Genomic DNA, 27,874 nt, shown 5'->3' on the forward strand with positions numbered 1-27,874 from the left:
CATATAAAGCATATGCAATAATGTACAAATGTCTGGGAAGTGAACAGTGTATGAGTCAGATACATGCTTGCTTGTGTGTATGGAGGGGAGAAAATCAGGCGGAGTGTTGGTGAATCTCAGGAAGCATGGAAGTTTTGAAGGATGCAGTGCTCCGACAACTAACAACTGATGCCGGCAGTCTGTTCCATGCTTCAGCAACTCTAAGCGTGAAAAAATGTTTCCGAAAGTCATGGGAGCTGTGCTGTTTTCTGACTTTGTAAACATGCCCACATGTGTTAGACGGGTGGAGTTTGAAAAGGTGCTCAGAGTTATTGTTTGTAAGATGGTTAATAATTTTATGGGTGTCTGCCAAGTCAGCTGCTAGTCGTCAGAGTTTCAATGTATCCATGCCCAGGGAAGTAAGGTGTTCAGAATATGGCAAATGCCTGATGGAGGGTATTCTCTTGGTTGCACGTCGCTGAACAGCTTCCAGACGATTAACATCCTGGGCAAGATAGGGGTTCCAGACCGGTGATGCAAATTCCACATGAGGTTGCACCATAGCTATATAAAGCTGCAGATAGATAGTCGGAGAGCGGCTCACAAAGGATTTGGTGAGTGATGCCAAGACACCCTCAGCCTTCTTGGCAATTTTAGCAATGTCCAACGCAAATCACTGTCAACAATAATGCCCAGTTCACGTTCACAAGAAGACTTTTTGAGATTAGTGTTGTGGAGGGAGTAAGTATTCTCACATCTTAATTGAACATTTCTATTCAATACTTGAAAAATTATTTTTAACAATTTGATCAATTTTTAAAATTACTGTTGAAATTAATAATCTGCTAAAATTTTTACACTTGAAAGTTCTCCTGACTCAACGGCTGGATTGTACTTGGTCTTGGGTGGCAAACCTAACCTGTTGTCCAGTTAACACTACAGATTTGACCTTGGTTGCCTTCAGAGGAATCTACATTGGTCACCAGTTTCAGAATAAACTGATACTGTGATGCACTACTTCCTACTTTAGTGATCCACAAGAAGTAGTTTTTTTCCCTCCACCTGTTTTGTAAGACTTTGATTGGTCAGGGGCTAGAGTAGAAGATACTTGCCCAAGGTTCTATATAGTGGGACTGCAAAAAGAAATCTTATCACACAGCTATTATATATAACACCTGTTATATATGTAAATCCATGTAGTAGTTATATAAACAGGACTATTTCTTCATAAACTTAATTGATTTTTCAACCTTACTGGCTTCTCATCAGAGATGTCTACACCAATTTAACCAATCCTAGAGGAACAAACAGCCAATCCATTTATATACTCTGGCAGCTGACTTGGCAGACACCCAGACAATAACTCTGAGCACCTTTTCAAACTCCACCTGTCTAACACCTGTGGACATGTTTACAAAGTCAGAAAACAGCACAGCTCCTTCCATGACTTTCGGAAACATTTTTTCACGCTGAGAGTTGCTGAAGCATGGAACAAACTGCCGGCATCAGTTGTAAGTTGTCGGAGCACTGCATCCTTCAAAACTTCCATTCTTTCTGAGATTCGCCAACACTACACCTGATTTCCTCCCCTCCATACACACGCAAGCATCTATTTGACTCATACATTGTTCACTTTCCAGACATTTTTACATTACTGCATGTACTTTATACGCACTTTCTGACAAGTTGTGGTGCACCTCAGCACTGTATAGAATAATTTCATTATTATATTTATTATTTAACAATTTTAATGATTACACAGAACTGGAGCTACTAAACTCCATACGATAAGAGTTGACACTTTATTTCAGGGGTCCTCAACCATTTTTTTTATCTGTGGAACCCTTTGATTATATCTTATTCTGGTGGATCCCTATAGCCATTCAATGTTTAAAAACTAGTTTTATAGAAACTTCTTTCAAAATTCCTAATTTGTTTTTCACACAGTCACTCTTGTAGGTTGAACTATGTAAAATGTTGGAGAAAGAAACCCATCTGTTTCTTGCAATACATACTAATACATACATTTAAAGCTAAATTTCTTCAAAAGTCCTTAAAATATTATGGTGGATCCTCAATTTATTATTTTGTCGTATGGATCCCTAAAATATTATTTTGTGCCATGGATCTCCAATAATCTTAAATAGGCGCAGGAGTGGCTGTGTGGTAAGTAGCTTGCTAACCAACCACATGGTTCCGGGTTCAGTCCCACTGCGTGGCATCTTGGGCAAGTGTCTTCTGCTATAGCCCCAGGCTGACCAAAGCCTTGTGAGTGGATTTGGTAGACGGAAACTGAAAGAAGCCTGTCGCATATATGTATATATATATAAGTGTGTGTGTATATGTTTGTGTGTCTGTGTTTGTCCCTCTAGCATTGCTTGACAACCGATGCTGGTGTGTTTACGTCCCCGTTACTTAGCGGTTCGGCAATAGAGACCGATAGAATAAGTACTGGGCTTACAAAGAATAAGTCCCGGGGTCGATTTGCTCAACTAAAGGCGGTGCTCCAGCATGGCCACAGTCAAATGACTGAAACAAGTAAAAGAGAGAAAAGAGAGTAAAAGAAAGACTCCCAGGGTCCCATATGGACCCTGATTGAGAACCACTGCTTTACTTAATATCAAGGTCTGTCAAAGAGGACCCAATTCACACAGTTTCAAGGCATGATATATAATATGTAAGCACATGCAGTAAATATATAATCTTGTATATCCAGGTGAGCCCTTTAAATGCTAAGAGTTGTACACTGTTTGTGGTCTTATTAAATACTATAATACTGGCTCCCGTGCCGGTAGCATGTAAAAGCACCATCCGTTCATGTCCGTTGCCAGCCTCGCCTGGCCCCCGTGCCGGTAGCATGTAAAAGCACCATCCGTTCGTGTCCGTTGCCAGCCTCGCCTGGCCCCCGTGCCGGTAGCATGTAAAAGCACCATCCGTTCGTGTCCGTTGCCAGCCTCACCTGGCTCCCGTGCCGGTAGTATGTAAAAGCACCATCCGTTCGTGTCCGTTGCCAGCCTCGCCTGGCCCCCGTGCTGGTAGCATGTAAAAGCACCATCCGTTCGTGTCCATTGCCAGCCTCGCCTGGCCCCCGTGCCGGTAGCATGTAAAAGCACCATCCGTTCGTGTCCGTTGCCAGCCTCGCCTGGCCCCCGTGCCGGTAGCATGTAAAAGCACCATCCGTTCGTGTCCGTTGCCAGCCTCGCCTGGCCCCCGTGCCGGTGGCACGAAATAAAGCACCATCCGTTCGTGGCCGTTTGCCAGCTCTGTCTGGCACCTGTGCAGGTGGCACGTAAAAAGCACCCACTACACTCACGGAGTGGTTGGCGTTAGGAAGGGCATCCAGCCATAGAAACACTGCCAGATCAGACTGGGCCTGATGAAGCCTTCTGGCTTCCCAGACCCCAGTAGAACCGTCCAACCCATGCTAGCATGGAAAACGGACGCTAAATGATGATGATGAATACTGATAGTTTCATTGGGGCAGATCAAGCATAGGGGTTAACTTACCTCAGCTTCAAAACGCTTTCCTTGTTCAAGTTCCCTTGGGTATCCATCAATGAGGAATCCTCGGGAAGTGGCAGCTCGGCTGAGCATGGCTTCCCTGATAAGTTCAAGTACAGTATCCTGAATAGGAAATAATGAGTAAAATATCAGCATGTGATATCAAATATATCAGAGGCGATGCTCAAATGAAGAAAAATGCAGAACTATACATAAACAATTATCTTAAGTTCTATAACGTTATAATATGGTTTCCTTAATTACTCTTTCACTCTTTTACTTGTTTCAGCCATTTGACTGCGGCCATGCTGGAGCACCGCCTTTAGTCGAGCAAATCGACCCCGGGACTTATTCTTTTGTAAGCCCAGTACTTATTCTATCGGTCTCTTTTGCCGAACCGCTAAGTGACGGGGACGTAAACACACCAGCATCGGTTGTCAAGCAATGCTAGGGGGACAAACACAGACACACAAACATATACACACACACTTATATATATATACATATATACGACAGGCTTCTTTCAGTTTCCGTCTACCAAATCCTCTCACAAGGCATTGGTCGGCCCGGGGCTATAGCAGAAGACACTTGCCCAAGATGCCACGCAGTGGGACTGAACCCGGAACCATGTGGTTGGTTAGCAAGCTACTTACCACACAGCCACTACTGCGCCTATTATCTATAATTTCAATTGAAAAATTACTTGTGAATGTACTTTCAAAGTTAGATGCTACAACTGAGGAAAGCACTTCATGAAGGCTAACGGTCAAGTGAATAAGTGTACAGAAGAAATTTAATTGAATGTAAATGATTAGAACGGAAATGATGAAGATAAATTAGATTCAAGAAGAGACTAACAGAAGAAAACCAAAATGCAGAATAAGGAATTGTGGATGTTGGTGTGTTGGAAATATTAGAGCTCTGTGGCTATTTGGATGAATTCCTTTTAAAGTAACAACAAAATTGTAAGAAACAAACTCACCATAGGCACAAGCTTTCCTGTTGCCATGATGGCAGAGAGTTCTTTACCCCTGGCAGACCCAGAGGCCACTTCTTCACGGAGAAGGTCTCCAGATGAGAGATGGGTGAATCCATATTTGGATACGATTTTGGCACACTGGGTTCCTTTGCCACAGCCAGGTCCACCTTTATTGAAAAGAAAGAAAACGTTGGATAGAATTTATAATTAAATAATGTAGTAGAAATTATAGACATAGATCTATACATACACATATATATATCATCATTGGCTAGAACTCACTCAAATTATATATGTATATATATATATATAATGATAAATATATTTATGTATATATATATATATATATATATATATACACATAATAATAAATATATATATATAATAATGATAAATATATATATATATAATAATATATATATATATAATATATATAATAATAAATATATATATAATAATAATAAATATATATATAATAATAATAAATATATAATAATAATAAATATATATATAATAATAATAAATATATATAATAATAATAAATATATATATAAATATAATATAATTTATATAAACGACCTTTCCAGTGTCGTACATTACTGCAAAGTGAAAATATTTGCTGATGACACTAAGCTCCAGCAAATCATCAATGAAGAAGCAGACTGAACTCAACTCCAGTCTGATCTATATGCTGTGAGTCAATGGGCAGACAGAAACAAAATGCAACTGAACGAGGGAAAATTTGAGCTGATGCATTTTGGAAGAAATTCCTCACTAAAACAGCCATACTCTCTTCCTTCAGGGGAACCGCTCACAGCCTCTAACAATATCAGAGACCTGGGCTTAATTGTTGATGACGATCTCAGTTGGAGTGCCCACATCAACAATAAGGTCGATATAGCTCGTAGGATGAGTTCCTGGATCTTAAGAACTTTCCGGTCCAGAGAACAAGGTGTCATCATACCACTTTTTTCCTCCTTTGTACAGCCACACCTCGAATACTGCTGCCCACTGTGGTCTCCCCATACAAGACAAAACATCTCGAGGATTGAATCACTCCAGAGGGCACTCACTAAACGAATTGAAGGCATGGCTGCTCTCGATTATTGGACCGCCTTAAAGCCTTGAAACTCTACTCTCTCCAGCGTCACCGTGAGCGGTACATCATTTGTACGATGTGGAGAATATACCGCCAACTTTGCCCAAATGACCTGAACATTAGCTTCAAGGTTCATCCAAGACTGGGACCACGGGCCATACGTCCCCTGTCCAATTCAAGATCACAGCATACATGTACACTGCAACATAATTTCTTTTCCTCAACAGGCCCTGCCCTATTTAACATTGTCCTGAAAGAGATCAAAGAGGAAAAGGATCCCATCAACTTTAAACGGAGTCTGGATAGATTCCTTCAAGATATACCAGATAAGCCACCCATAATTGGATACAACTCACCCAACAAAAACTCACTACTTGAATGGACCATAAACAAAACTTGACCTAAACAGGATTTAGATAATCCTATCAAGTGGTGCTATTAAGTTACACATAGCCTGGACCAATCTTTGGTCGAAACATATCTAAGTTTATAATAATATATATATCTTTCTATCTATCCGCTCAGTCGAAGTCGACTCTTGGTTACTTGATGGATCAGTGTCCTCCCGTCAGTTCTATCCTGGGCCGCTTCTTTCAGATTGGCTATGTCCATTCCGGTATCCCTCTTGATGGTGTCAAGCCAGCGGGTTCTTGGTTGGCCTCTTCCTCTCTTGCCACTGACCATTCCGAGCATGATGTCCTTCTCCAGGGATTCTCTCTGCCAATCTATGCTTGGTGATCCTAGCTGGCAATGACAGTTTCGGCCTGATCTGCTTAAGAACTTCTCCATTGGTGAGCCTCGCTGTCCATGGAATCCGTAAAAGTCTTCTCCAACACCAAAGCTCGAATAATAATAATAATAATAATAATATAATAATAATATATATTATATATATATATTATATATATATTATATATATTTTAAATATATATATACTCTTTTATTGTAAAATGAGAAAAAAATAATTTAAAAAGGATAAGATAAATAAAGTAATAAATACAAATTCTTGTTTGAAAAACCCAAAGAGTTATTTAATCTTTTGTGCCCTTCTGAAATTGAACAAATTTGACCTGCTTTTCAAGTATTTTGTCACAACCTGCTAAACTTCTCATACTGAGAAATAGGTCGATCACAGAATATTTCATTTTATTTTATAATTGTTTCCTTTTGTTAATGTATTATATTCATTACAGGTATATAGGATTGGCTCATGACATCTATCGCTGTTCCACTGCATTTATAAATGTAGAGTTAGAGTAAGATCCAGTGAGAATGAGAAGGTGACAGACACACTAGCCAGTATCGTCATCATTTAGCGTCCGCTTTCCATGCTAGCATGGGTTGGACGGTTCAACTGGGGTCTGGGAAGCCAGAAGGCTGCACCAGGCCAGTCAGATCTGGCAGTGCTTCTATAATTATTCTCAGCGAAAGATTTTAATCCTTTCCTTTACAAAGTGTTTCTGGCAGTGTTTCTACGGCTGGATGCCCTTCCTAACGCCAACCACTCCGTGAGTGTAGTAGGTCCTTTTTACGTGCCACCGGCACAGGTGCCAGACGGGGCTGGCAAATGGCAACGGTCGGATTGGTGCATTTTACGTGCCACCGGCACGGAAGCCAGTCGAGGTGACACTGGCTTCGGCCACGATTCGAATGGTGCTTTTTACGTGCCACCGGCATGGAAGCCAGTCGAGGCGGCGCTGGCATTGGCCACGATTTGGATAGTGCCCATTAACCTCTTTTTTCCTGACTTGAGGTTTTCATTCAGGGTGCTCCTCCATGTGAACACATGCTACATACATACCCACGTGCATATATTATACACACACCAGAAACCTATAGAGAAATATCGGGTACTTACCGATCACAAAGATGACAAAGACATTCTCCAACGATGTAACTGAAACAAAATGTTACAGAGTAAATTATTTAGGCTGGTAGTGGTTGCGATAGTGGTATGTTATACCTATTTCTTTATTACCCACAAGGGGCTAAACACAGAGGGGACAAACAAGGACAGACATAGGTATTAAGTCGATTACATTGACCCCAGTGCGTAACTGGTACTTAATTTATCGACCCCAAAAGGATGAAAGGCAAAGTCGCCCTCGGCAGAATTTGAACTCAGAATGTAACAGCAGACAAAATACCTATTTCTTTACTACCCATAAGGGGCTAAAAACAGAGGGGACAAACAAGGACAGACAAACGGATTAAGTCGATTACATCGACCCCAGTGCGTAACTGGTACTTAATTTATCGACCCCAAAAGGATGAAAGGCAAAGTCGACCTCGGCAGAATTTGAACTCAGAATGTAACAGCAGACAAAATACCTATTTCTTTACTACCCACAAGGGGCTAAAAACAGAGGGGACAAACAAGGACAGACAAACGGATTAAGTCGATTACATCGACCCCAGTGCGTAACTGGTACTTAATTTATCGACCCCAAAAGGATGAAAGGCAAAGTCTACCTCGGCGGAATTTGAACTCACAACGTAACGGCAGACGAAATACCGCTAAGCATTTCGCCCGGCGTGCTAACGTTTCTGCCAGCTTGCCGCCTTAAATTGGTATGTTATACCAATGAGTACCGAAGTACAGTGAGGTATCTGTGTATGTACATGTGCATGCGTGTATGCATGTGCGTGCATGCATGAAATTTTATATGTGACTGTGCAAGAAGTAATTTGTTAAAGCTTGTGTATGTGTGTATGGGGTAGAATTTCTGTGACATACATGCATTCATACATGTGGTATACATATTCAGACATGTACATGCCTACAATGCATGTATACATGCATTTTAGATTTTGTATATATATCTATATATTTTATTGATTTATGAATTCACTTACCTTTATAGGTATGATACATACCTACCTACCTACCTACATACATACATACATACACATGCATACATACATACATACATGCATACATACATACATGCATACATACATACATTCATACATACATACATACATACATACATACATACATTCATACATACATACATACATACATACATACATACATACATGCATGCATACATACACACATACATACATACATGCATGCATACATACACATACATACATACATGCATGCATGCATGCATACATACACACATACATACATACATGCATGCATGCATGCATGCATACATACATACACATACATACATACATACATACATACATACATACATACATGCATACATACACACACACACACATACATGCATACATACATGCATACATACATGCATACACACATACATACATACATACTGTACATACATACATACATACACACACACACATACATACATTCATACATGCATACACACATACATACATACATGCATACATACATACATACATACAATCATACATGCATACACACATACATACATACATACATACACACACACATACATATACACATACTTACATACATGCATACACACATACATACATACATACATACTGTACATACATACATACATACACACACACATACATACATTCATACATGCATACACACATACATACATACATGAATACATACATACATACATACAATCATACATGCATACACACATACATACATACATACATACACACACACATACATACACACATACATACATACATGCATACACACATACATGCATGCATACATACACACACACACACACACACATATGTATACGTATATTTATGTATATATGTATACATACATAATATCCTGCTTCAAATGTAATATGAAATAATCGTTTTAGTAGAGTTGATAAAATGGGGTACAAATGAGCTGAAAGGAAAACTGGGGTTATCACAAATCCGATGCCGGGTGCATAAGAGAAGACCTTTGGTTGAGGCATATAATGGGTATGGGTGACAACAGTTGCATAAAAAGTGCTGAGCGTGCGTAGTGAATGGAATCTGTAGAAGACATGGGACGAAGTGGTGAAGACTAACCTCGGTATTTTGCAACTCACAAAGGAGACGACTAAAGATGTTTTTAAGGAGACTCAACCACTCATGCGAGCATGGCAAAACATATCCTAAAATGGGTTCAATAATGGAAGCTGGAATATTTTTGTTGTTTTTGTAAAATCTCAGAAAATATTAGGTTGTCCCAAAATATCGTAAACACTTGCGAAAATTGAATTTTTACTCGCCAAGTACTAACAAAAACAACAAAAATTATTCCTCAAAATAAAGACCATTATTTTCCAAGACTTTCTACGAACTTTCGGGACAACCTTATAATTAAACATTCACATTTTTTATCAAATTATTTTGTTATATTTGTCTCTCTATCCAACTGTAAACACTTTAAATATTTCACTAACTTTTTGTTATAACTTGGTAAAAGGGTACTATTTTGCCAAAAATTGCCAAATTTGTTCCCACAGACTTCTTTATCCACAACCAGAATCGTAAACTGGAAGCTGGAATACATTGTTGAGTCTTTTGCTAAGTCCCCACCTGCTGCCTTTTCTAGCCAATCTGATACCTCCTCATCTTTGTGCTTCAGTTCTCCTTCCTATACACTGCAGTTTGTCACTCATGGAATGAGAGAAACACTAGATCCCCTTAAATTCAGATCCCTAACCTTTATCCCCATCTCCAGTTCTTTCCCTATCTCATCACTATGCTTGAGTAACAAGGGATTGCTTTGGACCTAATAATATCTGATAGGCCGTTGCCAGCCTCCCCTGGCACCTGTGCCGGTGGCACGTAAAAAGCACCATCTGTACGTGGCAGATGCCAGCGCCACCTTGACTGGCTTCCGTGCCGGTGGCTCGTAAAAAGCACCAACTGATCGTGGCCGTTGCCAGCCTCCCCTGGCACCTGTGCCGGTGGCACGTAAAAAGCACCATCTGTACGTGGCTGATGCCAGCGCCGCCTTGACTGGCTTCCGTGCCGGTGGCTCGTAAAAAGCACCAACTGATTGTGGCCATTGCCAGCCTCCCCTGGCACGTAAACAGCACCAACTGTACGTGGTTGATGCCAGCGCCGCCTTGACTGGCTTCCGTGCCGGTGGCTCTTAAAAAGCACCAACTGATCGTGGCCGTTTGCCAGCCTCCCCTGGCACCTGTGCTGGTGGCACGTAAAAAGCACCCACTACACTCTTGGAGTGGTTGGCATTAGGAAGGGCATCCAGCTGTAGAAACACTGCCAGATCAGACTGGAGCCTGGTGCAGCCTCCTGGCTTCCCAGACCCCGGTCGAACCGTCCAACCCATGCTAGCATGGAAAACGGATGTAAAAACGATGATGATGATGATATAACTTATTTATCACCTGTACTGCTAGCCAATACTCCCTTTCCATCTGGTCACATTACTATTGACACACACCACTCTCATAACAGCTAGTGTTACTACTCTATGCTGCTTACATTGACACCCATCACAACACACACACACACACACTTTCTCTCACTATCAACCTCAGCTCTCTTGCTTGTCTCTCCTCATCTCTACTCTCTCTCTCACACACTGACTTCTTCTTCTCTCTCGCTCTCACCACCAACCACTGTGCTCTCCGTCTTTCTCATCAGCATTCAGTGTATCCCTCATCTCTCATCACTTGCTGTCATCTTTTTACCAACACCTAGTGATGACTGAATATTGATGGATTAGATTGGGTTTGCTGTTAACCGATACAATCCACCTGTTCTATCTTCCCCTCACCTGTAAACATAAAGCTGCCGTCAGTATTTCCTTCCCCAGCACAGCATCTGATGAATAAGGAGTCGCATCAGATCTCCTCCTCCAGTCTTCTCTGCATCTCCTTCAGGTATCTCTCAGCCTTTTATCATAGCGATTCTATTCTACACTTGTGCATTTTCTTACCAGTAAACTTTACCCTTGATATTGTTGCTCCCACACAGTTGCAAATGATCCTTTTTTAACTATCTGCTATTTGCTCTCTCCCAATACTCTCCAACGCTTTCCCCTCTTCTCCATTTCTTGTCTTTCATGCTATAACCTCAATAATAGTCTAGCTTCTTCCTTTTAATCTTATTCTTCTTTTGCAATCATCTACCTACATGAACATAGACAACTTAGAACAGTGGAGGGTCACATATGCTTTGCAGGGTATAGGGGAACCTTACTACTGCTGATGCCTCAATACAATGCATCTAGTACACACTGGGAGGTTGTTGGTGAAGGAGTGGCAACAATGCAGGGTCAGGAGGGCCCTTAGCTCCTTTTTATTTACAACCTCTCTAGTGTTGATATCATGGTAAAATGCATCCAGTACGTTCTTTAAAATAGATTCCAGCTATAGAAACCATGCCAGACTTAAAGATGTTTGAAATGTGATCCACCATCTCATCTAGCAGGACAATGACTTTGAAGAAGAGTTAACTCTGATCTCTAATCTATACCTGTTTCTTTACTGTCCACAAGGGGCTAAACACAGAGAAGACAAACAAGGACAGACAAACGGATTAAGTCAATTATATCGACCCCAGTGCGTAACAGGTACTTAATTTATCGACCCTGAAAGGATGAAAGGCAAAGTCGACCTCGGTGGAATTTGAACTCAGAATGTAAAGACAGACGAAATACCTATTTCTTTACAACCCACAAGGGGCCAAACACAGAGAGGACAAACAAGGACAGACAAACGGATTAAGTCGATTACATCGACCCCAGTGCGTGTGTAACTGGTACTTATTTAATCAACCCCAAAAGGATGAAAGGCAAAGTTGACCTCGGCGGAATTTGAACTCAGATCGTAACAGCAGAAAAATAGCACTAAGCATTTCACCCGGTGATGGTGATATTCATCATCACTTGACATCCATGTTGCATCATCATCATCGTTTAACGTCTGCTTTCCATGCTAGCATGGGTTGAACGATTTTGACTGAGGGCTGGCGAACCAGATGGCTGCACCAGGCTCCATGAATTGGATGGTTTGACAGGACTAATAAATCCAAAGACTGTATTGTACTCTTGCGTCTGTTTTGGTATGGTTTTTATGGCTGTATGCCCTTCCTAACACTAACAACTTTATTGTACTGGGAGCTTTTTTCTTTCATGCCACCTGTACTAGTGAGGTCACTATGCAACTTAGTTACAAAACTAAGAACCCTTTCAACTGAGTGGGGTTACAATAGAGAAGGAGGTGGGTTTATGCTATGGAATGAGGTGTTAGACTATGAGAGAAGTGGCCAGAACTGAACAGGTTTCTTGCTGGAGAGGAGCTGCATGGCTAGTCATTATAGAAAAAAGGGCAGAAGTGGTTGGGTCAGAAATGGAAAGAGATAAACAGTGCTGATAAGGTGCTTTGGTGTACCCTCTCAAGATATGAGGCAATTGGAAGTGAGTGGAGATAGAAGAACAGGAGTGTGGGTAGGTGGAAGTTGCTAGAGCATATGAGGGGCTTAGAGATGGGGAATGAATGAGAAGGTAAATGTAATGAACAGGTATTGAAGGGTAATATGTAGTGAAGGTAGGGAAGAGGGAGGAGAAAGTGACAACTTAGAAATTGAGTAGGGTTAAGGGGTGACCAATGAGACACGAGTCTGGAGAGAGATGTCACACACACACACACACACACACACACGTATACACACACACCCGTAATTGGCTTCACTCAATTTCCTCCTCAAGACACTCCCTACTACTTGGTATCTCTTAACTGCAGCCCTTCCTTGAAGCCTCTTAATTTTAATCATTTTATCTGTTATCCATTAAGACTGTTCTCTCCACACACACACACTTTACACTGATTACCCCTCCATCACTGAGCCACTACATTATCTCTTCCCCTCCAATACCCTATGTCTCCCACTCTCCTACCCCACACCTGCAACCTACCCAATCCCATAACATTTCCCTTTTTTTTCTTTCCCAGTCAACTCTATCATCATTACTGTTCTGCTGCTCTCACACCAGAATTTTTCTACCTGTCTGTCATCTCCTATTCCCCACCTTCCTTAACTCATGCATCACTTGTCATCCCCCATCCCTTATCCAATATTTACTACATCTACCCTTCAATCCTTTCCAGTTGTTGCCCACCAATCCACCTTTCATCCATTCCCCAACTCTTACCCCCCTCCCATCCACTCTCTTTTTTACTCTTTTACTTGTTTCAGTCATTTGACTGCGGCCATGCTGGAGCACCGCCTTTAGTCGAGCAAATCGACCCCGGGACTTATTCTTTGTAAGCCCAGTACTTATTCTATCGGTCTCTTTTGCCGAACCACTTAGTGACGGGGACATAAACACACCAGCATCGGTTGTCAAGCAATGCTAGGGGGACAAACACAGACACACAAACACATACATATATATATATATACATATATACGACAGACTTCTTTCAGTTTCCGTCTACCAAATCCACTCGCAAGGCATTGGTCGGCCTGGGACTATAGCAGAAGACACTTGCCCAAGATGCCACACAGTGGGACTGAACCCAGAACCATGTGGTTGGTAAGCAAGCTACTTACCACACAGCCACTCCTGTGTCTCTTGCGATTATATAGTTTCTTTGGTCTTATTCTAAGGTTGATGGTTTCCATTATTTCTTCATTTGAAGTTACAGCAAGTGCTTTAGGATACAGCATTTCTTGTAGTTTCACGATAATTCCACATTTCAAGAGAAATTATTCCTTTGTAGACACACCTTCAGAATCATTAGATACCTAAAGTACATTAACAGTTGCTTTAACCCTTTCATTACCAACCCGGCTGAAACCGGCTCTGGCTCTGGCTCTGAGGTACAAATGTTTTATTTTCATAAGTTTTTGATTAAAATCTTCCACCAAACCTTAGTCACAATTTATGTTCCTAACACTAGCTTTAATGATAACCAAGTTATTTTACTAAATTCCTTGTTATATTTAAAATTAATTGAAAGAAACACAGAGCATCTCAACAAAAATATGGTAACAAAAGGGAAACAATTCTTAACCCTTTTGATACCAACCCGGCTGAAACCGCCTCTGGCTCTGAGGTACAAATGTTTTGTTTTCATAAGTTTTTGATTAAAATCTTCCACCAAACCTTAGTCACAATTTATGTTCCTAACACTAGCTTTAATGATAATCAAGTTATTTTACTAAATTCTTTATTATAATTAAAGTAATTGAAAGAAACACAGAGCATCTCAAAATAAATACAGTAACAAAAGGGTCAAACTGAAAAGGCCATGCAACAACTTGATTTGGGTCTTCAGAACAAGATACTTGGTATCTTTTGATATCTTCACCACCGATCAAGTGTTTATGATATCTTTATATGTAAAAGTAAGGTTGTGTGCTGTCTGTCTCCTACGATTTAGATTCCTAACTACTCCCACATTTTGCGGTGCAGTTTAACCAAAACCAGGTGTCTTATAGTCGTGATTCATATCGAGCCCTTCTGGGTATTAGCGTGCATCTACGATGAGTCTACGATTTTAAAAAGAATTTACCATCAATTTTTCCCATTTTTAATGCATTTTTGGCATATATAAGGGAAGTAACTTTCTAAAAATTTATTATTAAATCTCAGAACGTAAAAAGCTACAGTAACACCCCCCCCTTTGTGGTTAGCCATGTTGAGATGGCTATTATACTTTACATCTCTAAAAATGCTTATATAGTTATTTCCCTTACAAACCCGAGCAACGCCGGGCGATACTGCTAGTTTAAGATAATTATAGAAGTTCTCATCAGTAAAGTTCAAATCTTCAGAAGTCTCTTATGATAGCAAATCATGAGTCACCATTGTTATCCGATCAGTATGCCATAAAAAGTGACCCGTATATTGAAATGGAAGTCACTTTAGATAATCCTGGCCATGTGTGAGTATACAAAAGTCATGCAACACTTTAGTATCATTGGTGTAACTGGCGCTCCATTGGTCATGATTATGATGAGGGTCCCAGTTGATCTGATCAATGGAACAGACTGCTCATGACATTCGTTTGCAAGTGACTGAGCATGCCACAAAAATACATACCCTTAACCCTTAACCCAGACTGTAACAAGGCTGGCCTTTTGAAATATAAGTACTATAAATTTTTGCCAGCTGAATGACTGAGGCAATGTGAAATAAAGTGTCTTGCTCAAGGACACAATGTACTACCAGAAATTGAACTTATGATCTTATCATCATGAGGTGAATACCCTAATCACAAAGCCTTCACTGTTAATATAGCATGCGCCTTCACTATTAACATAACATTGATGACATCAAGTGGTTAGATAATGTGCAGCTTATCTATATATATAAAAGTGAGGTTGTGTGGTGTCTGTCTCCAACGATTTAGATTCCTAACTACTCCCACATTTTGCAGTGCAGTTTAACCAAAACCGGGTATCTTATAGTCGTGATTCATATCAAGCCCTTCTGGGTATTAGCGCATGTCTACAATGAGTCTACGATTTAAAAAAAAATTTACCATCATTTTTTCCCATTTTTAATGCATTTTTGGCATATATAAGGGAAGTAACTCTCTAAAAATGTATTATTAAATCTCAGAACGTAAAAAGCTACAGTAACCCCCCCCCTTGTGGTTAGCCATATTGAGATGGCTATTATACTTTACATCTCTAAAAATGCTTATATAGTTATTTCCCTTACAAACCCGAGCAACGCCGGGCGATACTGCTAGTTTATGATAAGCCAGACATTTATAAGAAGATATTCAAAGTGTGGTAGAAATAAAGGGTGTATGATGCATTAATACCCATTAATTATTGTTTTGTATCAACATCAATGTCCTGGGTGGACATTAAACTGCATTTGGTGATGAAACTCCAGTTTGGGAGTTCTGGAGTTGTGGGTAATTCAGTCACTGCTTAATCACCATTATTCCCAAGTCTGATCTGATCCAAAATGGTAGTACCCATCTAAGGGTTAAACAGGTTTTTTTGTAAGGGTAAACTGAACTCTTTAGCTGCAGTGAAAGAAATCGGTCTAAGAGAAGGAAAACTCCGAGATTAATACCCTGTTCCAACATATCCTAAGCTAGCATGGGAGAATATGGCTGATGAAACTAACATGAGGGATGTTCAATAAGATGGATTTGTATGATGGCGGCAACTGTCTTGTGTTAGTGTCTATTCTGCCACAAGTGGAGATAGCAGGAGACGATGGTCAATATCAAAGCCAATAGTAACACAAATAAATTAACATGTTTCACATACAAGAGGATATTATATTTGTTTGTGTGTGTATGTGTATCTATATGTATATATAGATTCAGATGAATATGGTACTTAAGTCAAAGGCACTAGAATTTTGTATGGTATTATCCATATAAATCCATGGGGTGATTACAATCAAAATAAGCAACAAGTATATCCGAGGTAATGTGGTGCGATCGTTTCATGCTACTTCATTTTATTAAACACTGTAAGCAAAAACTGATGTAATGCTTACAGTGTTTAATAAAATGAAGTAGCATGAAACGATCGTACCACATTACCTCAGATATACTTGTTGCTTATTTTGATTATATATATATATATATGTATGTATGTGCATGTGTACATGTATTTGCATGTATATGTGTTTTCATATGTATCTGAGTGTATGCAATGAATGTGTGTATGTGTTTGTATGTGTGATTATTATGTAGTTTGTAGTGATATTAGACTTTATGTCTATCAATATATATATAACTTGTAACACATATTACATGATATATCACACACACATTATACATATATGTTAACCATGCACATAGGTTAACTATTATACACATGTCAATATATTTTGAGAAAATATGATAACCCACTAGGAATCATACCACATGTATTATTCTGCCCAAGATCACATGTCCAATACCTACATGTCAATATATTTTGAGAAAATATGATAACCCACTAGGAATCATACCACATGTATTATTCTGCCCAAGACCACTTGTCCAATACCTACATGTCAATATATTTTGAGAAAATATGATAACCCACTAGGAATCATAGCACATGTATTATTCTGCCCAAGACCACATGTCCAATACCTACATGTCAATATATTTTGAGAAAATATGATAACCCACTAGGAATCATACCACATGTATTATTCTGCCCAAGACCACTTGTCCAATACCTACATGTCAATATATTTTGAGAAAATATGATAACCCACTAGGAATCATAGCACATGTATTATTCTGCCCAAGACCACATGTCCAATACCTACATGTCAATATATTTTGAGAAAATATGATAACCCCCTGGGAATCATAGCACATGTATTATTCTGCCCAAGACCACATGTCCAATACCTACATGTCAATATATTTTGAGAAAATATGATAACCCACTAGGAATCATACCACATGTATTATTCTGCCCAAGACCACATGTCCAATACCTACATGTCAATATATTTTGAGAAAATATGATAACCCACTAGGAATCATAGCACATGTATTATTCTGCCCAAGACCACATGTCCAATACCTACATGTCAAATAATTTAAGTCCAGTACAATAAGTCCTGTATCATATTAACACAGTCACCAGATGTTCAGCCCCAAATATGCAAGTCTCCCAAGTGTCAGTATTACCTTAACAGCATCTGAAAGCTTCTCTATAACCAACCTGTTCTCTCACAAATAATTAAAAAAAGAAATCTTTATATATAAAAGTGAGGTTGTGTGGTGTCTGTCTCCTACGATTTAGATTCCTAACTACTCCCACATTTTGCGGTGCAGTTTAACCAAAACCAGGTGTCTTATAGTCGTGATTCATATCGAGCCCTTCTGGGTATTAGCGTGCGTCTACGATGAGTCTACGATTTAAAAAAAAATTTACCATCAATTTTTCCCATTTTTAATGTATTTTTGGCATATATAAGGGAAGTAACTCTCTAAAAATTTATTATTAAATCTCAGAACGTAAAAAGCTACAGTAACACCCCCACCCTTTGTGGTTAGCCATATTGAGATGGCTATTATACTTTACATCTCTAAAAATGCTTATATAGTTATTTCCCTTACAAACCCGAGCAACGCCGGGCGATACTGCTAGTCTCTTTATAAAGTTTCTTTAACCAATACACAAACCACCCCAAATACACCTATTGTGTTTACAGTAGCAGTAGTTAAGCTAAATGTATCTTTTGTAATGTACTGTCTATACTAAACAGCATGTGCTTTACACTAACAGTACTTACAACTACATGTTGAGCTTGCACAGAAGTCTATGCAGCTATTTGACCTACAAGAAATAGTAGTTACATCTTCATCAAATACTACCCTACTCTATTCAGAAAGGTTAAATATATACAGGGTAAATTAATAGTGAATATGTCAGAAAAGAAAATAGGGTAGTCAGAGTCGGAATGTGAGCCAAATGACAAATGCTTGGCAGAGAACAAACAACATGAAACAAACACCATAAAACCCTACAAAAGTAAAGGTTGAAGAAATTCTTCAAAATACATTAAAATCCAAATATCTCAGAAAAATGCATTTTCCACGAATAACAATACTAACAGCATTAAAAACAGGAAATACTACTATCTGCCTTCATAATGCCCAAACTGTGAACAGAATACATTAAATAAAAAAGCGTTTCATACAAGAAAATAAATTTCGCAAACTAAAAGAACTGAGAAATTCCTGCGATATGTTACTATCAGCATTAAAAATACGTTCATAGAATTATAAAAAACTGCTATCTTCACTCACAGCATTCATGTAGTAATAATTCAAGAAACCCTTTTATAAGTAATAATCTTAATAGCTGCCACCCTAAATTGCACCCAAATCAGACTACACAGATGCTTTTACAAAAGGAGTGGTCTTATCTATAATATAAATTGGACATGGGCGATCGTTGTATTCTTTCTTGTCTTAAGGTTCACAGCCAAACGGCTGGGTGGATTTGCGTGAAAAATTGCACATATGTGGAGATGGGTGCATAGAGTGGAATGCAGTTTGTATTTTTTTCCTAGCCCCCATAGTTACCGAGAAAATTGATTAAAACTTTTTCTTATGGAATTCCCCTGTTTGTTCCACCATTAAAACAAGCAGTTGCTCACACAGCTGGCATATACCATTTCGCTAGCAACAAGGGGTGTACAGGATGACAGTCAGCCAAAACTTTCGCTATGCTGTCTCTTTTCTTCTCTCTCACATACACACGTGCAAGCACACATGCACACATACACACACATACACGCAAACACACATCCATTTCAAATCAATGTTTTAACGATTAGACAGAGGTCCAATAGAATAGCTCTCAGAAACAGACTATGTAAAAATTCTTTCTTCACAACTCCTGAAGCTGTTTTCTGACTGGGTGGGGTCAGGAAATTTTCATACAGCTAGAGGCTCCAATCGAAACAGGGGACCCGAAATGATAAGGTTGAGAAAAGCTGTTATAGATTATGCCAAACCGAAAACGATCACAACCACATCATCCAAACAGACCGGGTGAAACCGGGCTTAGCTGCTAGTAACATAAAAAGAATTACAATCAATGACATTTGTAAATTAATAAAGAGTAGCACTATGCTAGAAACGCAACCTTTCAGAATAATAGCAATAGAAGGTACATAATTATAATAAAAAGCATATATACTCTCACCATGTTTCCTAATTGTCCTACCAAATCACACACACACAGCTATAGCACTTTGACATTCAGACATCTTCATTGGGATAGATTTCAATGCACACAACACTTCTTGGTTTTCAAAAAGTACAGACAACAAGAGAAGTGATATAAATATTGCACTTTCATTCTTCGTACAGTTTTAACAATCGACACCAAAACACACAAACACTCACACCTCACTAAGTCAAGTGTAACCAGATGTTCAGAAGTTAACACCGCAACCCATGTAGTATATTGCCTTCAATAAAATAGTTACAGATGCACTTAAAAAATATAAGGGTAATCCTAAAAGTAAGGTCTCCAAAAATATTTAGAAATCACAGAAACGTTTATTGTCATTGATGTTTACATCATTCTAAAGTTCGAACATTTATCTATTTTTCTTCATAATCGCCATTTCGGCTGATGCATTTTTGTAGACGCTGGGGTAATTTCTGTATGCCCATGTCATACAAGCTCCCTGCCATGTCATTGAGTTACTAGAGTCTTCACAGTGTCATTGTTATTTGTCCCCATGCTCAGTAGGGAGTTAGCATTCTTATCCTGCCAACAGTTTCTATGTTAAGTACCACTGTCTTCATTCTGACAGTTTAACTCTTATGTTAAGCAAACGGCCAGAGTTTCTATACTGTCAGCTGTCCCTGTATTAAGTGGACAATGAGTGTCTGCCTTGTGTCAATGTAATTGTACCTATGTTAGCCAGACAGCCAGTGTGTCCATTTAGGCAACCATTCCAATCTTAAGTAGACAGTCATATCCTTATACTCTCAATGTAACTGTCTTCACATTAAAGAGACAGCTAGAACAGTGCTTTACAAACTTTTTCTGGAGCGGAACCCCAAGGAAGCATTCCACTGGCTCGAGGAACCCCTGTGCAATAATTTAATAGTCTTATGCGCACATATCTGCACAGGAGAATTAAAAATTACTGCCAATTTTAACAGTTTTGTAACTTCTTACGGAACCCCTGGACTGTACTGGCGGAACCCTAAGGTTCCATGGAACCCTGGTTGAAACCCACTAAGCTAGAATCTCTATATTGCTAATACAAAGAATTCTATGTTACAGAGACTACCTGTTTCTTTACTACCCACAAGGGGCTAAACATAGAGTGAACAAACAAGTACAGACAAAGGGATTAAGTCAATTACATCGACCCCAGTGCGTAACTGGTACTTAATTTATCGACCCCGAAAGGATGAAAGGCAAAGTCGACCTCGGCGGAATTTGAACTCAGAACGTAACGGCAGACGAAATACGGCTATGCATTTCGCCCGGCGTGCTAACGTTTCTGCCAGCTCGCCGCCTGTTACAGAGACTACCAGTATACCCATACTGTCAATGTAACTGTTGCCTTGCTAAGTAGACAGTTAGAGTCCCCTTGGTGTCAACTCTTTCCAGTTAGTGATCCCATGTTGCTGATGTAACTGTCTCTATGTTAACCAGACAGCTAGTTTCCCCCCACAGTGTCAGTGTAACTGTCTCCCTATTCCGTAGACGGTCGGTGTTATAAAAACATAAATCCTCACACTTACCTTTTGCAACACTCTGGAATAAACGAGAGAAAAGAGAATGCAATTAGCAATGCAACATTAGACTGCACTTGCAAATATGCGAACAGTTAATGGTATGTTGTGCAGTGTGTAGGCCTGTAGAAAGTGCACAGCATGTATGTATGCGTGTGTGTGTGCGTGTGCAGTATGTGCATCTGTAGAAAGTGCAGAACATATATGTGTGCAGCTTGTGTTGAAATTAAAGCTGTGCAATGACTGGTGGTTGTTGGCGGCGGTGATAATGGTGGTTGATGATGATGATGACGATTGTGATGACGATGATGGTGGTCATTGCTAAAAGAAATGGTGGTAATAATGACCGTGATGATGGATCCAGGTGTGTTGAAGAGTGATGGTTTATCAGTTCATTGACTATTTAACCCTTTTGTTACCAACCCGGCTAAAACCGCCCCTGGCTCTGAGTACAAATGTCTTGTTTTCATTAAGTTTTGAAATAAAATCTTCCACCAAACCTTAGTCACAATTTATGTTCCTAACACTAGCCTAAAGATAGCTAAGTTATTTTACAAAATTTTTTGTTATATTTAAAATTAATTGAAAGAAACACAGAGCATCTCAACAGAAATATGGTAACAAAAGGGAAACAATTCTTAACCCTTTTGATACCAACCCGGCTGATATTGCCTCTGGCTCTGTAGTACAAATGTCTTGTTTTCAAAAGTTCTGAATTAAAATCTTCCACCAAGCCTTAGTTACAATTTATGTTCCTAACACTAGCCTAAAGATAAACTAAGTTATTTTACAAAATTCTTTGTTATATTTCTAATTAATTGAAAGAAGCACAGAGCATCTCAAAATAAATACAGTAATGAAAGGGTTAAGCAGCGAAGAATGTCTTTGTGTGTAACAACCTAAGAAATTGAAACTAGAACCATATGTCAGACTCCCTATAATAAAAGAGAACCTTTCAAAAAAAAAAAATTGATTAGTAACCAATTAGTTTTTTATTCTCTCCCACCATTATCCTCTATTCTTGGTCATTGATTCTGTGAATTTTGAATTCCTTAAAATACTCGCCTCTATCCAATACTTTTAGTTTTTTTTTTATTTGTTTCAGTCATTAGATTGTGGCCCTGCTGGGGCACTGCCTTGAAGAATTTTAGTTGAATGAATTTACTCCAGTACTTTTTTTAGGTCTGGTACTTATTCTATTGGTCTCTTTTGCCAAACTGCTAAGTAACAGGGACGTAAACACACCAGCACCGGTTGTCAAACAGTGGTGGTGGACAAACACAGTCACAAAGACATACACACATGTATGAGTGTACGTATGAGAAACTTAAAGAAGTTTCTGTGTACCAAATTCATTCACAATAGTTTGGTCAGTGCAAGGCTATAACAGAAGACTCTTGCCCAAAGTGCCACGTAGTGGGATTGAACCCAGAACCATGTGGTTAGGAAGCAAACTCCTTAACACACATCCATGCCTGCATCTATACTTGACCATTCTCTTGTGTTTTCCATATGCTACTGTCAAATCACCCAACTCTTCTATCTACAGTCACAGGAACTACCTCTACTCTGTCCGCTGTACAAAGTACAAATACCTGTATCATCTCTTGTGAAAGGTAGAAGAGTCCAGTTTGCCGGACATTGTTGTAGAGCTGAAAACGAGGTAATTTCTACTCTTCTCCTCTGGAAGCCATCTGCTCGCAATACCAGAAGGTGCACACTCTCTTACCCTGATGTAATCTCCAGGGATACTGGCATCCAGCAACAGGACCTCCGTAATGCTATGAGGTCTGGCGTAACATAGTAAATTTTATTGTCTCGACCACGGTCGAACAATGATGATGATGCTGTCCACTACAATCTTATAACTCATTTCTACTATGGTAACAGTCCACCAGTGTCTGTTCTCTGCAATATAGCAATTTCTTTGGTCATTTGTTTAACTGTAGCATGGGTTGGACACAAAATCCATGATGATGATTTTGGGGTGGTTTTCTTCAATTTCTCTCCCAGTTATAATTCAGAAGAATGTGACTAAAGCCTTCAACAATTCTTCAATCATTTGTTGCCATGTCTGTCTTGCAGTAGTGATTCATATATTGGCTATTGAATATTTCATATCCACTCAGTCATGCCTCTTGTTTGTGGCAAAATGCCTAACAGTGAAGAGCAGTCCAGAGTGACACAAGTCTGTGGCCTCATTTTAATTTTTCAGTGACAGCAACTTAACATTCCTTTCGTTATCCATATCCAAGGGAAGTGAGTAAATATTTTTCCATTTCCTCCATAAAACAAATCCCATTTTTTATGCTTGATTATCATTTATTCAACATTTAAATGCAGCACAAAGTTTTGTCAGTGAACAGGTCGCGGTCTCAAAGCGACAAAAAATATTTTGACAAATTAAATTTAAATGCTGAAGTGAATCTAACGGTTTTTTTGTGTTTCTTAAATGGCTTATAAACACCTTCCACACTGCAATTGTTTTCGTTCCAGCACACAATCTCAGATCAGGTCACTTGCTATGCAAGTTCATTGCCGTAATATTATTTAATCATTTTTGCTTAATTAGAATCATTTACTATAATGCTTAATTACTATTATAGCATGCCATGCAAAGTGTTTAGTGGAATTTCATTCGTCATTACATTCTGAATTCAAATTACATTAAGGTTAACTTTGCCTTTCATCCTTTCGGGGTCAATAAAATAAGTGCCAGTTGAGCCTTGGGGGTCAATGTAATTGACTTACCCCCATCCCTCGAAAATGCTGGCCTTGTGCCAAAATTTGAAACCAAATTATTATTATTACAAGTGGCATTTGGCAGAATTGTAGGAATATTGGACATAATGCTTTGTAATAACTAACTACAGTTCTTGGCATTCTAAGTTCAAATCCCACAGAAGCCTTCTCTGCCTTTCATTCTTCAGGATCAATAAATAAATTAATAAACAAATTGGGGTTGATATAACTGACCGTTCCCCTACCCCTGTGCTTTTATAAGAAACAATATAATTGTTTTTGCGGGTTTGGCCTCAAGTCAGCTCTGGTCAGTGTATACAGGGTTACACTATTCAAAGTGTCCTTTCCCTTTTAACCCTTTAGTATTTAAACTGGCCATATCCAGCCAAAATAGTTAATCTGTTTTATGTTCAAACTGACCAGATCCAGGCTCTCACACCTACCCTACAATGTTATTCTACATTAAGTAATTACACCATCAAGATCTTGAAGATATGAGATAATGCATGATTAATTCAAATCAATGGGAATCAATAAGCATTATGTTTGATAGGATAATCTGAATACTAAAGGGTTAAGATGGCTGGATAGGAATTTTGGGGGCAATATGACTGATATTTCTTGCAGAATGAATGGCCACAGAGAAGCTCTCTTAGTAACATGCTTTCTCTGATGTTGTATGTAGTTGTTGTTGTTGACAGACAAAACAAATAAAGTTTATGGAAGAAGAGTAACTTTGATGATAATGCTGATTACGGATAGCAGTTGTAACGGGAGTAGTACAACGGAGGGGTGATGCAGTGGTGGAGAAGGTGGAGGAACTTGTGAAGGTGGAGATGATGAAAGATAGTGAAAGTAGAACGACAGTGGTGAGAGTGGAGAGGTAAAGAGATATTTGGGGGTGGAGGGTAGATGTTATGAAGAAAAGACAGTGGGTAAAGGTAGTGAGGGGCAGAGGGGGAAGAGAGGTGGTTAAGGTGAGTTAGAGAAAGAGGTGCTGGGAAAGAGAAAGAGGTAATGGAGATGGTGGAGGCATAGCTTCTTTTATCTTTAAAACCAGACAGTGGAAAAACGAAACAAATGATGTAACCGGTTGCTATTATTGAGTGATCTTGTCATGGTAGTGGTGAGATAGTAGTAGTAGTAGTAGTAGTAGTAGCAGTGGTATTAGTGGTGGTGAAGTAGTCGTAGTGATGGTAGTCAGATGTAATTAGTGGTAATGGTTATGTGTTGTTGTGACATGGTAGTTGCGATAGTGGTAACATGGCAATAGTGGTGAGCTAATAGTAGTGGTGAGGCGTTAGTTGTGATGGTGGTAACATGGCAATAGTGGTGAGCTAATGGTAGTGGTGAGGTGTTAGTTGTGATGGTGGTAACATGGCAATAGTGGTGAGCTAATGGTAGTGGTGAGGTGTTAGTTGTGATGGTGGTAACATGGCAATAGTGGTGAGCTAATGGCAGTGGTGAGGCGTTAGTTGTGACGGTGGTTAGTTAGTAGTGCTGATATAGTTTAATCTATTTTCTCTATTATATCGATATAGTCGATGGAATATATTGATATCTATCTGATGAGTGTACCATGAATAGCCAGTTATTCACAAAATTATTTATTGATTCTTAAAGATGATGATCTTAATATCACTGATGGTCGTGTCTAAGAATAGCAGATAAATCCCTTTTTTGCTGCCAATGTCGATGATTCTTGAGTGTTGCCAAACTATGCAATTTTGTTGTCTTTAGTGCCTGATCCTTGGCTACGATAGTAAATGGCCTGAACTTCTTGTGAAGATTTTGTTAGTATGAGACTTTGGTTTTCTTTGGGTTGACGGTGAGGCCAAAGCCATAAGAGAAAGAGAGAGAGAGAGAGAGAGAGAGAGAGAGAGAGAGAGAGAGAGCGAGAGAGAGAGCGAGAGAGAGAGAGAGCGAGAGAGAGAGGAGAATCTGTCCATGCGTTGCTACATCACAAACTGAGAATATACCGAGAGCGAAATTAGTTGCAAACATCTCATATTGATGAGCTAACAGCTAGTGTAGTAGTATATACCTATTTCGTTACTACCCACAAGGGGCTAAACACAGAAGGGACAAACAAGGACAGACAAACGGATCAAGTCGATTACATCGACCCCAGTGCGTAACTGGTACTTAATTTATCGACCCCGAAAGGATGAAAGGCAAAGTTGGCCTTGGCAGAATTTGAACTCAGAATGTAGCGGCAGGACGAAATACCTATTTCTATTTCTTTACTACCCACAAGGGGCTAAATACAGAGAGGACAAACAAGGACAGACAAAGGGATCAAGTCAATTACATCGACCCCAGTACATAACTGGTACTTAATTTATCGACCCTGAAAGGATGAAAGGCAAAGTCGACCTCGGAATTTGAACTTAGAACGTAACGGCAGATGAAATACGGCTACGCATTTCGCCCGGCATGCTAACGATTCTGCCAGATCGCCTAAACTATGAAGAATATAATAGAGCACATTTCAAATTGTAACAGGTTGTGAAAAGTGCATATTGTTATTTAATGAAACTTTAGCCCTTACTAAATACCCAATCCCCTAAACTCCAGTAGTGTTCTGTACACCAAACAATGTTCTGGGATGCAGAGTACCAGTAGTCACCATGTTTGCATTGAGTTTACTTTAGCAAATTCAGTGTAGTCAAACTAAATCTACCGATACCTAGAAACAGACAGGACAGGAAAAGTTCACGTCTAAATTAAAATGCCGTGCACAATAATTAATCATCGCTCGTCAAAATGCTGACAATGGTCTTCAACCACAGAGTGGTAATGGTGTATCCTGTAACAATGGATTGTAGTTGACACCGAGTCATTCAGCTGAAATCTGCTTGATTAATGCTGAGATGTTGTGCAACAACAAAAACCTTCTCTCCTCTGTTGCTCTCCGAATTCATGTGACGATGGTCAGAGGTCAGTGAATCATTGCCAACAATACAACCAGCATCATTGTTGCTACCATCATCATTATTATTACCACCATTATTCTCATTTGGCCGATGCCAGTGCTGCCCCGACTGGCTCCTGTGCCGGTGGCACATAAAAAGCACCATCCAAATGTGGCCGTTGCCAGTGCTGCCTTGGCTGGCTTCCGTGCTGGTGGCACGTTAAAAGCACCAACCGATCGTGGCCGATGCCGGACCCCCTGGCACCTGTGCAGGTGGCACGTAAAAAGCACCCACTACACTCGTGGAGTGGTTGGCGTTTGGAAGGGCATCCAGCTGTAGAAACTCTGCCAGATCAAGACTGGAGCCTGGTGCAGCCTCCATGGCTTATCAGACCCCGGTCGAACTGTCCAACCCGTGCTAGCGCGGAAAACGGACGTTAAACGATGATGATGATTATTGTCATTGTCACTAAACTGAATTCTATTGTAGCAACCACCACCAAACCTCAATCCATCATCATCATAATCATCAT

General features: G+C 39.5%; 1 protein-coding gene across 2 annotated transcripts in view; it reads right to left on the reverse strand.

Moving 5' to 3' along the window:
* Nucleotides 1-27,874, reverse strand: part of LOC115228934 (adenylate kinase) — a 69,555-nt gene that overhangs the window by 22,494 nt on the left and 19,187 nt on the right. The window contains exons 2-5 of one of the 2 annotated variants that reach the window (XM_029799386.2): nucleotides 21,695-21,707; nucleotides 7,417-7,455; nucleotides 4,463-4,626; nucleotides 3,487-3,603 (exon numbers count right to left, since the gene is read on the reverse strand). In XM_029799386.2, coding sequence (XP_029655246.1) covers nucleotides 3,487-3,603; nucleotides 4,463-4,626; nucleotides 7,417-7,455; nucleotides 21,695-21,707 — 333 coding nt within the window. The remainder of the gene's footprint in view (nucleotides 1-3,486; nucleotides 3,604-4,462; nucleotides 4,627-7,416; nucleotides 7,456-21,694; nucleotides 21,708-27,874) is intronic. The other variant, XM_036500672.1, reaches the window with a different exon arrangement.

Source organism: Octopus sinensis, linkage group LG2 (genome assembly GCF_006345805.1).
Source record: "Octopus sinensis linkage group LG2, ASM634580v1, whole genome shotgun sequence".
NCBI classification, from domain to species: Eukaryota; Metazoa; Mollusca; class Cephalopoda; order Octopoda; family Octopodidae; genus Octopus; species Octopus sinensis.